Source organism: Typopeltis vanoorti, chromosome 10 (assembly GCF_054136105.1).
Source record: "Typopeltis vanoorti isolate ZY-2024b chromosome 10, IOZ_Tvanoo_1.0, whole genome shotgun sequence".
In the NCBI taxonomy this organism is placed as follows: Eukaryota; Metazoa; Arthropoda; class Arachnida; order Uropygi; family Thelyphonidae; genus Typopeltis; species Typopeltis vanoorti.
This window is the reverse complement of record NC_143558.1, coordinates 93,257,965-93,274,124: the sequence shown is the minus strand read 5'-3', so window position 1 is coordinate 93,274,124 and position 16,160 is coordinate 93,257,965. Positions and strand designations below refer to the sequence as shown.

The window sequence follows — 16,160 nt, the reverse complement described above, 5'->3', positions numbered from 1 at the left end:
CCACCAGAGGTCAGGCCAACAATTGTAGTGGTTGGTCAGTAACTTTAACAAACCAGTTTGATTGTAGTGTAGCTTGTTTTCTGTGTACAGGGGTTATGCTCCAGAAGATGACTTTGACATAAAGGTCGAAATGCCGAATGTAGATTTTAGTTATATTAAACTAAAGTTTTTATTCAAACACAGTAGTTGTCTCCATAATTTTCAAAAATGTATTTGGATCACCATGTAAGCTTAAAAGAAAGGAAACAATTAACTTCTTATTTGCATATTGTAATGTTAACCCAGCTACATTACTGCATGAAAATAGATGTACTGATATGAGCAGTAGCAGCCATATAATATTTTGACAGATGCTGCCTGCTGTTCTACAAGGTGTAGCAGGAGGATAGAAGAATTGTATCAGATATCATGGAAAGATCTAACTTTTTTTTTTTTTTTTTAGCATGCCAACTTCAAAATGGTTATTTCACAAACTAGTCACTAGACAGATTTGACTGAGCCTAATGGTAACACTTCAGGAGGTCTCCAGGTCAGCAAGTGAATTTCCTAATAGTGAGTTATCTTCCTTGGAGATTTCAATATTTGCAACTGCATAGATCAAGCAGGTAGAAATGCTGAGACATTTAATAGCATCAATGATCTTATACAAATTGTTCTCATGAATACAACATAACCCCAACCACTTCTCCAACACTCTAGATCTCTTCCTCATTAGCAAATGTCTTTCTGAGTTTACCATAGATGCCATTGGTCCTCTATATGATTCAGACAACAATCTAGTGTTGACTTCTCCCATGGAGATGAAGTCCACACTATATTGTCGTCTGACCAGTCACTCTCATCCACATATTGCCTGGAATTATGAGAAAACCAAGTAAGTTCTTGAGACTTCTATGTCTCATTTACTTGTTTGTTCCAAACATTTGCATTGAACATGTCAGTGAAGTGATTGTTATTGGAATGGAAACATGCATTCCCTATTTCACTTTAAATTTTTGTCCTTATATAAGCCTTAGTTCTCCATGAAGTCTACTGTACAAAAGAACAACTGAGCATATTACTATTAGCTTTTAGCAAAATTTCCACCTTCATTTCCTATATTTATACCAAAGCCAGATTGGCCTCAATGGCCAATATCTTTGGTCACAACTTTCATCCAATAGTATTTTTAACTGCATCATTATCCACAGAAAAACCAATCTCCTGACTTCTTAATTTTCCTCTAATTCTTGCATAGATGATCTTGGTAAAACATCCTCCTACCATTTCAAACACAAAACAATCAATGTTCTCCTTTCGTTTCTCTCCAAGATCAGAAGACTCTAATCCACACTGGATACAAAAAGTGTTCTAGTCCTGATGCCATTTTTTTCCAATTGCAGATTTAGTCCAAGTTCAACCATATACATTCCTGAGAAGAGAAACAAATCTTTGTTGTCTAATTACTGTCCCCTTTCACTCTAAAATAATGGAGAAAATCATTAACACTCAACTTTTACACTACCTTGAATCATCTAAACTAATAAATGATCACCAGTATGAATTTTGTCAGTGTTGAATAACAGAAGGTCTTCATGCTTATGTTATACATTTTTATATATGCATGAAAAGCCATGGGGGAAATCTGAAATGGTTGACTCTCTGAGGCCATCTGAAGGATTTGGCACAAAGGCCTATTCAGTAACTTTTCTCCACATTGTCTCTTCTTCTGGGTTGTCCTTGCTTTTTCTCTCCCTCTCTCTCTCTCTCTCTCTGGATACACACTATGCATGATCGTGGATGGAACTTGATTCTCAAACGTTGGAAGACTATAATAAATTTAGTTTAATTCTTTATCCAAGTGTAAGTAAACAAAGTTCGTGCCTGAAGTATCTTCAGGACTGAGGCAACTCGTGGTAAAGGTGGACCAACCTCTCATCACTCCTTGTCTTAGTATCTTCCATAATGCAAAGCACATCTCCTTGTAGACATGTATAATGCTATGCATTAAGGGAAGGACCACTACCCAGACAGGTTTCGACCTTTATTGAATGTTCAATTACAGGTCAAACTCCAAAAACTCAGCATTGTTCCCTCAGTAACAGGCTCACCCTGCCACTGAGAACTTGCAGTGTTGGCTCTACCACATGGCAGGCTCACCCCACCACTGAGCAGAGCTGCTTATTTGCTCATATGTCATTTGAGGGGTAACAGCAACAGCCGTGCCTCAGTTAACTTCATGGGCTACAGCACTGCCATTCATTACCCCCCCCCCCACACACACACACCCAGGACCTGGGTGACAGCAACAGCCAAGCCTCAGTTAAAACTTCATGGGCTACAGCATTGCCATTCATCACCCAAGCTTCCAACTAGTTTCGACCTTTATTGAGGTATCTTCAGTCCTGAAGATACTTCAGGTGCAAACTTTGTTTGCTTACACTTGGATAAAGGATTAAACTAAATTTATTATGGTCTAACCAAGTGAAAAAAAAACTTCCAACATTTTTCTCTAAATCCAGAGTAATTTAATAATAAGGTGAGACACCTATTGGCAACTCACATAGGTAAATATGACTACTCCATTGCTTCCACCTCGGTATCAACACCTCTGGGTCTGGCTCCCACTGACGAGACCTCAATAAAGGTCGAAACCGGTCTTAATATGAGATGAGAGCTTGGTCCACTTTTACCATGAGTTGCCTCAGCCCTGAAGATACTTCAGGCACAAGCTTTGTTTGCTTACACTTGGATAAAGGATTAAACTAAATTTATTATTTTATTCTCAAACTCTGCAACTAATATTGGTGTTCCACAAGGCTATGTTTGTTAGCTTACTTTCTTCCTTCTATATATTGATAAGATTCTCCAATTGACTACAAATCCAATATTATTCTCGATATCTGCAACTAATATTGGTGTTTCCACAAGGCTATGTTCTTTAGCCTACTCTCTTTTGTTCTAATATTGGTGTTCCACAAGGCTATGTTCTTTAGCTTACTCTCTTTTGTTCTAATATTGGTGTTCCACAAGGCTATGTTCTTTAGCCTACTCTCTTCCTTCTATATATTGATGAGATTCTCCAATTGACTACAAATCCAATACAGAGTTTTGCTGATGACAGTATACCACACTCCTCTCTCTCTCTCTCTCTTTCTCCATTAACAAGCCTTGCACTACACAAATTTTCAGAATTGCCAGAATATCAACTTATATCCGATTTTCAAACTACCCTTCAGTGGGTTTTATGATATCCTTTCACCATCAATTTCCTTATAAATACCCTCAAGGAATGTATAGGATACTTATGATAGTACTACATGATTAAGTTTACATTATTACTAATCTCCTATCAACAATATTCCTGCAATTTAGTCTATTACATATCAACACTCCAATATTGTCATATCTAATATTTCAGCCTTCTAGAGCACTTCTGAGTGATTCAATCCACCTAGCTATTGGTCTTCCTCTGGGTCTTGCCATGATTCTACATGGATGCCATCTGTTCAGGCTTCTAATTTTTCTCAAAACTCTTATATCTGTGGTCTCTAGTCTTTGATCAAATGCTTTACTTCTAACCTAACTTTCAGGATCCATATATTAAAATTGGTTTGAACACTGTCACATATACTTAGTTTAGCGTTTTGACTAATTTAAAATTTTTGTCCTTATCTAAGCTTAGTTCTCCATGAAGTCTATTTCTTATTCCACATAAATTGTCACATATAATGCCGGTCTGGTTGGCCGAGTGGTTAGCATATCCACTCTCCAGCTAAAAGGCTGCGGGTTCGAATCCACTGTGGGCATGAATGTTTGTAATTGACTGTGAAAATATTAGTGCTGGGCAGTAGATGGCGTTGATGTAGATGATGATAGTAGTTGCAGTTGGTTGAGACAGAGAGTCGTGGAGTAGGTGCTCTCCCTCGACGAGTCTTTGGACTCCCTGGAGGGGTGACGTAATAATAATAATAAATTTATTCAGTTGACTTCCTACCATAGCTTTCCTAATTCTGTTGTTCTATAAGTTCACTATTCAGGATGCAATTCATGTTTTCAGTGTTTCTGCCTACATCATAGTCTGCCTTTTCATTGCTGATTTTCATACCAAATTTATTACATTGTTTTACCCTTTTAGTCAGGGAATCCTGCAAACTTGCATTCAATTCATTTAGGAGTAAAATATCATCTGAGTAAAGCATAAAGCTAATATCAGGTTTACGTTTACTAACAGATAACTGTGTAGTATTCGTAATTCTTCATAAGCTATAGGTGGAAATGGCTGAAAAATTATTTAATTAAGACAAATTAACTACAAATATTTCAATTCATGTATTGTGTATCATTTTGATCTGCTCACAGCAGGCTCTTTATATTTAAGTAATTTATGGGTGCACCTTTTTGACAACTCGTATAGCAAAGTATAAAGTTCTCTTCGCTATAACTTCAGTATTACCTGGTCTACCTACTCACTGATGAGACCTCAAAATAGGTCGAAACCAGTCTGGGTAGTGACCTTTCACCATAATGTATAACATCAAACATCTCCTAGGAGATGTTTTACATTATGGGTAATACTAAGAATAGTGATCAGAACTTTACCCACCCTTGCAACGAGTTGCCCCTGTGTTGAACTATGTGCTTTAGCTTACGCTACAGTCCGAGGAAGCTTTTATAGTTTGCTATATTAGGCATGAAACTCTTTGATTCCTATCTTTGAGTTTTGTATTTGGCTTTGAAATAATGTGGGATTTAATATCCCCTTAATTTAAATAAGAATAAAACTAATTTTGTGCATTGATTTATTACTATGGATGAGACCTGGATTCACCATTACACACCAGAATCAAAACAACAGTCAAAACAGTGGACAGAAGCCGGTTGTTCAGCATCAAAGAAGACAAAGTTCCATCAGCAAAAAAAGGTCATGGCATCGGTGTTTTGGGATGCTAAAGGCATTTTGTTTATTAATTATCTTGGAAAGGGTAAAACAATAACCAGGGAATATTATTCCAATCTTTTAACCAGACTAAATGAAAAAATTCTTGAGAAAAGACCCAGTTTACATAAGAAAAAAATCATCTTTCATCAGGACAATGCACCTGCCCACAAAAAGTGTTTTGGCAATGGGAAAATTGAAGGATCTGCACTATGAATTATTGGAACATCCACGCTATTCCCAAGATTTGGCTCCCTCTGCCTTCTATCTCTTCCCAAACTAAAACTCTTCCTCACTGGTCAGCGTTTTTCTTTGAATCAAGAGGTGATTACAGCTGTAGAGGGGTATTTTGCAGATCTTACTGAAAACCACTACAGGGACGGGATAATTGAGCTGGAGCATCGCTGGAATAAACGTATTAGTCATAAGGGAGATTATGCTGAAAAATAAAAATAATTTTGAAATTATAAATTCGTTTTTTCATTGTTAGGCTGAGAACACTTCAGACCACCCTTGTAGGTTGATTAATGATCCATTTATCCAGAATTGTTCTACACTCTTTCACATTGATATTCAGCTTTTTTTCTTTTGTTTTTTCTAAAAATCTTTTTAAAGACACTGTTTATCAGAACAGTCATCAGTAATTCCCTGACTCTCTTCTAGCCACTAGACTCTGAAATCTGCATTCTCTCAATCTGTCTTCACACCCAACATCCCAGAGACCAGAAACCACCTCAGTCAATCGTCTCTGAACCTTTCCAACATTTCTTCATCCTTTTGAAAAACCCAGTAACTAAATCTTCGCATAGTAATCCATATGTGGTCTGATCAAAGTCTTATACAACCGAATCATAACACTCTTACTCCCACATGCCAGTATACTCTGCATCATTGCCATAATGCAGTGTGCTGTCCTCACAATTTTAGCAAAATTGTTCAAGAAAATTCAGGTCCTTATCCACCAACATTCCCAGATTCCTCATCTCCTGCACCTCCTTTAAGATATCCCCACCAATCTTATACTTTGCATCCCATCTGTGCTTTCCAAAATTTAAAACCTTTCACTTTGCTACATTGAACTGGTAGCTCCATTCATTTGCCCATTCAAGTCCACTTGCAACTCGAAAACATCAATTCTACTCATCACAGCTCTTCCCAACTTTGCATCATCTGCAAACAACTGTATATCACATTCAAGCCCTTTCCAATATCATTTACATACAACCAAGATATGAGATATAAAATTTAGCAATTATACATCTAAGGATAATGATAGATCTACATAATGACATGTTAGTACAAAAAAGCACCAATTATTATACAAATATCTATTTATTTATTTTTTAATTTTAGCAGAATTAAATTTACTCCTCTAACTCTAATTTCAAACAAAAGATAAATAAGTTGGGATTTAGCTGACCAAATTACATTTGCTTAAAAAACGGTCCAAACTGATAGAATGTTATGTCAGATGTGGCTGGCATCATCCTTTCAGGGATTTATCCAGTGGCCTGTTCCAGTCTCGTTTCCTTGGTCATCTCTGACTTCAGTATCCTCCAACTGGGTGGTATCAGAGTATTTTTTTGGGAAGTCTTGAATTGTCCATTATTTTGATATAATCAATTGACTTCTTTCAGTTCATATTTAAGAATTCAGGGACACAAAAGAAAGAGACACTTCTTTCGGTGATCATATATTTTGTCCAATTCTGAGTCTATTTTTAGTTCTTGATGTATTTCTGTGCTTCTTTTTTTTGCCCCAGAGAATATAATCCTACTGTCCTTCACAGAATTTCATTTCTCCAGTTTTTATTTTCTTTTTCTAGTTCTGCAGATTTTATGGTCCATAATTCACTACCATACAGTAGAGAAGGTCTTGTCAAAACTTTATAAACTCTGAATCTTGTAAGCTTTTGAACTTGGTTAGGTTTGAAATTATTATTGAACATTCTTGTTATCTTTAGAAAGTTTGAAATTTTGATGTCAATGTCAGCTTCTTTTGTATATGACATAGCACATCCTAGGTATTTGAAATTAAAATTTGAAATTTTACAAAAATATAAAAAAATATAATTTTTAAAAAATAGTTTCAAATTTTTAAAGACATCATTTTATGTGGAGAAATTTATACAAATGCTTATTCAATTATGAAGCAAATCTCATCATCATCATCAAATTCCTGCAATGTACCCTCAAGGGGTGTACAGGATATGATAGTACTATATGATAAATTTACATCATTACAAACTTCCTATCTACAATGTTCATGCAAATCAGTCTGTTACTTGTCAAGACTCCAACATTATCAGATCTTATATTTCTATCGTCTAGGGCACTTTGTACCATATCAATCCACCTATATCTTGGTCTTCCTCTGGGTCGTTTTCCTGCCAACCTGGCAGAGAACACTTCTTTTGCTAATCATTCCTCACCCATTCTGTTCAAGTAACCATACCACCTGAGGTTAATTCTGCTAATGCTTTCCTGGATGCTGACAATATCAAGTTCTTTCCTAATATCCTCATTTTTAATATGATCTTGCCATTGATGCCATCTGTTCATGCCTATAATCTTTCTCAGGACTCTCATATCTGCAGTCTCTAGTCTTTGGTCAAGTGTTTTACTTCTGACCCAACTCTCAGATCTATAAGTTAAAACTGGTTTGAACACTGTGTTGTATACAGCTAATTTAGTATTCTGACTAATTTCTCTCTTATTCCATATAAATTTATTCAGCTGACTTCCTATGATACCAGCTTTGTTGATTCTGTTGTCTATTTCCATATTTAATTTACCATCTTCAGTAAAAAATCGTGCCTAAGTAGCTGAAATGTTTTACTTGTTCCACAGGTTCTCCGTTCACAACGCAGTTGACATTTTCAATGATTCTACCTATTTTCACTGTCTTTTTATTGCTGACCTTCATACCATATCTATTACAGCAGTTATTCAATTTAGTCAGGGAATCTTGCATATTTGTAGCGGATTTGTTTAGAAGTATAACATCATCTGTATAAAGCAAAGAGCTGACATTAACATCTCCAATTTTGAAATCAGGTTTAATACCACTTTCCTTCATAATATGATCCATATAGATAATGAATAAAAGAGGGGATAATGTACATCCTTGTCTCACACCAGATTTAATATTAAACCATCTTCCTGTATTTCCTTCAATCCTAACTGCTGATTTACAACTCAAATAAAGATTAAGTATTGCTTGATATAATGCCCCATTGATACCATATAACTATAGTGTAATGAACAGCTTCTCTCTTGGCACCTTGTCATATGCCTTTTCCAGATTGACAAAACTTAAATACAGATCTTTGTTATATTTCCCTGATTTCTTAACTATTTGTCATAAAATGAGGATCTGATCCTGACAGCCTCTATTTGGTCTGAATCCAGCTTGTTCTTCATCAAGCTTTTCTTCCACAATTCTTTTCAACCGTTTCTCAAGTATACTTGCATAAATCTTACCAGGAACACTCAGTAAGGAAATACCTCTGTAATTCTCACATTTAGTTTTATTTTCCTTTTTATATATGGGTCCTATGAGAGCTCTACTCCAATCATCGGGAATTTGTCCCTCTATCCAGGCTTTCTGAACTATTCAGTGCAGCCACTGTAAGACTTTTATACTACCATACTTCAGCATTTCTGGCCGAATATCATCTACTCCTGCTGCCTTTCCACATTTCAAGCCTTTGATGGCTTTTTCTATTCCTGGATGAATAGAAAAAAGGAAGCACAGTGGTAAAAAAACACTTGTCAGTGTTTTTTTACCACTGTGCTGTCATCACTGCTTGTTTCATTTAGCAGTTTTTCAAAGTAATTACTATATATTTCAAGGATATCTTTTTCTCCCGTTATCATGTCACCTTTATCATCTCTAACTCCTTTTACAGCACGCTTTCCTCCATTCCTAAGCTTCTTCAACAACCTCCAGAATATTTTGCCACCTTCATGATATTTATTTTCTATGTTCCTGCCGAAGTCCTCCCATGACATTTGTTTAGCTAGTTTTACACAGTGTTTAGCTTTCTTACATTTGTCTTTGTATTCTCTAAGAGTACAGGCTGACTTATTTGCTAGGAACTTTTGGTATGCTTTCTTCTTTTCCTTCACTGCCTCTTTAACTTCCTGTGTCCACCAGGGTGTTCTGATTTTTTTATCCTAACAGATAACCTCACCACATGCCTCTCTGGCTGAATCAATCAGGGTTTTCTTCAAGGCTTGCCACTGAATCTCCAAGGTTTTGTTCCTGTTCTCAAACTCTTTCCTTTTTTCTTCAATAATCTTTGTGTATTTTAGTCTACAGTTCACATCTGAGAGCTGTTCAACTTTTATTTGCTTTAAAACTTTCTTACATGTTATTCTTTTCAATATGAAATTCAATTTTATCCTTCTCAAGGCTAAAATTTTGTCATGAAATACCATCATTTGTATTTTGGTTTAATCCAATAAAACTATAATCGGCTAAATCCCCAACTGCTAGCCCATCCTCATTCATCCAGTATCCAGGTAGATACCCAACAGAGTGCACCACAAGAAGGTGAGGATTGGACATTAGGTCAGAAGCACTGGTCGGTTCTCTGCTTTCCTTTAAAGGCTATGTGGAGGTCTCCTCTCAGTTATACAGCTTTGACCCTTAAGCACATCTACTCTTTCTAAATTTATTTTTAATTTGTTTCCAGATATTATATATATATATATTCAGTTACCCTGAAGATGCTACCATATTAAATAAGTGGTGAAATGTGTCATTTCATTGATAAATTATTACTTATGAGAGTACTTCTGATTTTATGATTGATACCCTGCTATCCTCAGTGCTCTCATAAGTAATAATTAATCAAAAAAATGACACATTTCACCACTTATTTAATATGGTAGCATTATCAGGGTGACTGAATATATATAAAAAGCTAGAAACAACAAATTAAAAATTGATTTAGAAATAAGTTCAGTAAAAAATAATATTCAGTAATAATAAATGCTCCAAAAGTAATATAATTGCTTTGAAAAGGGGATAGAAAATCTTTTCTCTGCTTTTCTGTCAGATCTAACTTGGCCCAATCACAGAAACACATTTCATAAACAATTTCATCAATTAATTTGATGATTTAAAAATACAATTAAAATCTCAGCATCATTTTATTCCTAAGATACACAGTCTGCCAGGAAATTTGCAAAACTAACCTTAGCTAGTATGAGTTCTCCTACCTATCATCTCAAATTGCATAACTAAGTTTATAAAGAATTATGTTGTTATATGAATTTATCAAAAGTTTACCTAATTTCATATCAAATATCTACTTTCATCTCATATAATACTTTTCAGACACTGTCTCTCCTACTTCAAAGGAAAGGCCAGTTTGTTTTTATTTTATTTTTATTTGATAGCAGTGTGATTTGGCAATAGGTTTGATGTCTCCACCCACTGCTAACTTGTAGAGAGTGGAGACAACAGATATTTTATGTATACTAAATGGAAGCTACAGCTTTTTTTTTCAATAATATCTGAAACTGCTCATCTATATGTTATATGGATATATTTATTGTTTAGCAATATAAATGGAAAGAAGTGAATAGAAGCTTCTTGAATTTTCTTAATGGTTGGCAATCTGGTTGGCCAAATGAATTGCAACTCTACTCCCCAGCCAACATACAGTGAGTTCAAATCCCACTGTGACATGGATGCTTGTAAAAGTCTTCAAGTGATAAATGAATTTTGTAATCCTGTACAAGACGATGACTCACACTTATTGGAGGCTGAAATGGTTTACAAATTTTTCCATATTTGATCCCTAGGGTAGAGTTTCCAAATTCCAAAAGTAGCAAAAGGTCTTTAGGAGATACAAGGCATTTTTATATGTGTGTGTATTATACATAAATTTTCTTGCCATATATTCACAGATCTATTCAATACTTAATTTCTCAATTACTAAAAAAATCGAAAGGAAGTTTTAAATAAAACTTATCTTTGGGCATGTATCAACTGACCTCCATTAAGGCCTAACTAGTTGAGGGCACAATCACATTCCAACCATGTGGTTCGAACTGTTTGCATTAAAAGTTAAAATTGAATTCAAACAACACAGTCAGAACACTTCACTAAATTTCATTTGTCTTATTAAATGTTTAAATAATTATAAAAATTATTTCATATTTATAATTTATTAGAATGCAAACAATAAAAAATAAATATCTTTATAATCATTCATGTTTAAATGAAATTATTATTATCTTAAGATCCATGGGGGGGTGACACTCATCTAGAAGGTCCCTTTTATCATGCAAACAGCTCATCATACTATGCTTTAAATTCACTCAAATTCTCTGCAGACATCATGCTCTAGGCAATGCATTCCAATCATTCACTCTCCATGCAAAAAAAAAAAAAAAAATTCTTTCATTCTCTTGCTCACACTCTTCTTATACAACTTCCAGGGCCTCTTATTCTCTCCAATCTCCCACCATTTTATGAAAAAAAAAAACACTTCAACATTAATGTCTCTATCATATCATCCCTCATCCTCCAATCCACTAACCTTTGCAAACTCCATCGTCTCAACCTTTCTTCATATTCAACATTCCAAAGATCAAAAACTATTTTGGTCAGTTGCCTCTGGATCCTCTCCAACATCATCTTTTTGAAAACCAGATGACCAAATCTGTTCACAGTAGTCCATATATGGCCTCATCAGAGCCTTATACAATGGAATCAGAATCTCCTTGCTTCTACAAGTCAGTGTACTCCACATCATTGGCAGAATTTGTTGTGTTGTCCTCACAATTTCAGCATTATGTCCTCTAAATTTTATATCCTTATCCAATATCACCCCAAGATTTATCATTTCCTCCACCTCCAACAATATATCCCGTCTTTGTTTTCTAAATTTTAAAACTTTACATTTTGCAATAATGAACTGATATTCCCACTCCGAAGCCCATTCACTCAGTCTATTCACACACTGTCTCTCCTACTTCAAATGAAAAGCCAGTTTGTTTTTATTTTATTTTATTTATTTGATTCTTGAATTCAGTCACATCTTTTATAAAATAGTACAATCTTGCCTTCCTTCAACTATTCTTGCAAGGCCACAACATCTACTCTATTCCTCACGGTTCATCCCAACTTTGAATTATCTGCAAACAACTGTATATCCATTCAAATCTTTCCCAATATCATTAATATACTTTTAATATACATTGATGTTTTAGGACCATCAATGGTCCTAAAACAGACCTATGAGGCACATCATTATTGACTTTCCTCTTCTGGGATATTGCTCCCCCATACACAACTTGTTGATTATCAGATAGAAAATCTCCATTCTCATGCACTAGTCTGATGGAGAGGTAACTGTATGTTTTAAAAGAAAGCTATTTAATATCTGTTAACATGGGCAATGACTGAAAAAAACAGGAAGACACATTGTGTGTGGCCCAAAGAGCCTTGGAGAGAAGAGTGCTCCACATAAAAAAAAAAAAAAAGATAGAAATAAAAGAATTAGATGACTGGAGGTAAAGGAGATTGGGAAGTATTGCAAAGCATGTAAAATAGAGATACGTTAGCCATATTAACAGATGAAAGACGACCCTATCCACTCTAGTCTGACTATCAACTTATCTTGTGGTAATCTATCAAGAGCCTTTGAAAAATCTAAGTATACTACTGTGTATCCATCTCCCACATCCAATGCTGTCACCTTATTGCAATAAGTAATATTACTAAAACATGACCTCCCTTTAGCAGATCTGTGCTCTCAGTCAAAGATAATACCATTATTGTCAAACCCAATTCTCATCAGTCTTTCCAACACTTACCGACAACACATGACACACACAGATTGGACTATAATTTGATGCTTGAATTCGGTCACATCCTTTATAAAATAGTACAATCTTGCCTTCCTTCAATTCCTTTGGAACTTGACTCAAAAAACAGATGTCAACTCCCTGACACATTCCTTCAAAATATGCTGTAATATATCATCAAGTCCCACAGCCGTATCAATCCTGTTGTAACATGATTTGAAAATTTAGTCTACTAAACAGTATTTATCATCATCATCATCATCAAATTCCTGCCATGTACCCTCAAGGGGTGTACAGGATATGACAGTACCACATGAAAAAATTACATCATTACTAACTTCCTATCTACAATTTTCCTCCAAATCAGTCTGTTACTTGTCAAGACTCCAACATTATCAGATCTTATATTTCGATCGTCTAAGGCACTTTGTACCGTATCAATCCACCTATATCTTGGTCTTCCTCTGGGTCGTTTTCCTGCCAACCTGGCAGAGAACACTTGTTTTGCTAATCTTTCCTCTTCCGTTCTATTTAAGTGACCATACCATCTGAGATTAGCTCTGCTAACGCATTCCTGGATGCTGACAATGTCAAGTTCTTTCCTAATATCCTCATTTTTAATATGATATTGCCATTGATGCCATTGTTCACGCCTCTAATCTTTCTCAGGACTCTCATATCTGCGGTCTCTAGTCTTTGGTCAAGTGTTTTACTTCTGACCCAGCTCTCAGATCCATAAGTTAAAATTGGTTTGAACACAGTCTTGTATACAGCTAATTTAGTGTTCCGACTAATTTCTTTCTTATTCCATATGAATTTATTCAATTGACTTCCCACGATACCAGCTTTGCTGATTCTGTTGTCTATTTCTATATTTAGTTTACCATCTTCAGTAAAAATTGTGCCTAAGTAGCTGAAATGTTTTACTTGTTCCACAGGTTCTCCATTCACAACACAGTTGACATTTTCAATGATTCTGCCTATTTTCATTGTCTTTGTCTTTTTATTGCTGACCTTCATACCATATCTATTACAACAGCTATTCAATTTAGTCAGAGAATCTTGCAGACTTGTAGCGGATTTATTTAGAAGTATAACATCATCCGCATAAAGCAAAGAGCTGACATTAACATCTCCAATTTTGATATCAGGTTTAATACCACATTCCTTCATAATGTGATCCATATAGATAATGAATAACAGAGGGGATAATGTACATCCTTGTCTCACACCAGATTTAACATTAAACCATCTTCCTGTACTTCCTTCAATTCTAACTGCTGACTCACAACTCAAATAAAGACTAAGTATTGCTTGATATAATGCCCCATTGACACCATATAACTGAAGCGTATTGAATAGCTTCTCTCTTGGCACCTTGTCATATGCCTTTTCCAAATCGACAAAACTTAAATACAGATCTTTGTTATATTCCCATGCTTTCTCGACTATTTGTCGTACAGTGAAGATCTGATCCTGACAGCCTCTATTTGGCCTGAATCCAGCTTGTTCTTCACCAAGCTTTTCTTCCACAATTCTTCTCAACCGTTTCTCAAGTATACTTGCATAGATCTTGCCAGGAACACTCAGTAGGGAAATACCTCTGTAATTCTCACATTCAGTTTTATTTCCCTTTTTATATATGGGTACTATGAGAGCTCTACTCCAATCATTGGGAATTCGTCCCTCTGTCCAGGCTTTCTGAACTATGCAGTGCAGCCACTGTAAGACTCTTATACCACCATACTTCAGCATTTCTGGTCGAATATCATCTACTCCTGCTGCCTTTCCACATTTCAAGCCTTTGATGGCTTTTTCTACTTCAAGTATGGATATGTATTCCTGACTGCATGCCTGGTCAGTGTTTTTTATCACTGTGCTGTCATCACTGCTTGTTTCATTTAGCAGTTTTTCAAAGTAATTACTCCATACTTCAAGGATATCTTTTTCTCCTGCTTTCATTTCACCTTTATCATCTCTAATTCCTTTTACAGCACTCTTTCCTCCATTCCTAAGCTTCTTCAACAACCTCCAGAATATTTTGCCACCTTCTTGATACTTATTTTCTATATTCTTGCCAAAGTCCTCCCATGACTTTTGCTTAGCTAGTTTTATACACTGTTTAGCTTTCTTACATTTGTCTCTGTATTCTGTAAGAGTAAAAGCTGACTTATTTGCCAGGAACTTTTGATATGCTTTCTTCTTTTCCTTCACTGCCTCTTTAACTTCCTGTGTCCACCAGGGAGTTCTGATTTTTTTATCCTTGCACACAACCTCACCACATGCCTCTCTGGCAGAATCAATCAATGTTTCCTTCAGAGTTTGCCACTGAATCTCCAAGGTTTGATTCCTGTTCTCAAACTCTTTCATTTTCTTTTCAATAATATTTCTGTATTTTAGTCTACAGTTCACATCTGAGAGCTGCTCAACTTTTATTCGCTTTAAAACTTTCTTACATGTTATTCTTTTCAATATGAAATTCAATTTTATCCTGCTCAAGACTAAATAGTGATCACTTCCAATTTCAAATCCTCTGTACACTCTGGTGTCCTGCACCAGGGAGAAAACATCACTATCAACAATAACATAGTCAATGAGACTTTTCTTATTCCTAGCCTCTTCTCTCCATGTGAATTTGTGCACATTTTTATGTTGGAACATGGTGTTAGTAATAACCAGTCCATGTCCTGAGCAGAAATCCAACAAATATTTGCCATTATTATTAGCTTTGCTCTTTTCTCCAAATTTTCCCAAAATATTTTTGTATGTCTCACAATCATTTCCTACTCTACTATTTAGATCCCCAACAAGGACCAACTTTTCCTTTTTCATTGTGTCAGTTGCTTTTTCTAAAGCCTCAAAAAATTCCTCCACTTCTACCTTAGTAGAACCTTCTGTGGGACCATAGGCACAAATAAGTCTCATTGTCCAGTTCCCCATTCTCATATTTGCCCACATTACTCTACTTGAGACTGACTGCCATTCAAGAAGATTAGCCTCGTATTTTGTGTTGAATACTATGGCTACTCCTTCTTTTCCTTGATTGTCATTGCCTGAATATAACATTTTGTATTTATTGCTCAGAAAGATCTCACCAGTTTTGGTCTTTTTTGTTTCAGTCACCTCTATTATGTCGATCTGGTACTTATCTAATTCCTCAGCTAGCTCCATTTCTTTGCCATTCAGGCTTCTTACGTTGATAGTACCGATCTTTAACTCTGGTGATGTTGAGTTGGGGTTTGTTTTCAGATTTGTTCCAGTAGCTGACTTTTCGCTGTTCACCCTGGTTCCCTGGCGAAAACAACGGGGGCCTTGTTTAACCGGGTGATGCCCCAGCCGGCATGAAATTTTGTCATGTTGTACCATCATTTTTTATTAAAATCATCATGTAAATCATCAAATAAAAAACAGTATTT

The 16,160-nt window shown here is 35.6% G+C and overlaps 1 protein-coding gene across 5 annotated transcripts in view; it reads right to left on the bottom strand.

Annotated features, from left to right (window-relative positions):
* The window catches only part of LOC150102596 (uncharacterized), a 337,088-nt gene that overhangs the window by 254,134 nt on the left and 66,794 nt on the right, over positions 1 to 16,160 (bottom strand). Inside the window, exon 3 of one of the 5 annotated variants that reach the window (XM_090398997.1) lies at positions 10,927 to 10,983. The exons of the other annotated variants lie outside the window; for them this stretch is intronic. Coding sequence (XP_090255123.1) covers positions 10,927 to 10,932 — 6 coding nt within the window. The 5' untranslated portion in view covers positions 10,933 to 10,983. The remainder of the gene's footprint in view (positions 1 to 10,926; positions 10,984 to 16,160) is intronic. 5 annotated transcript variants of the gene reach the window in all.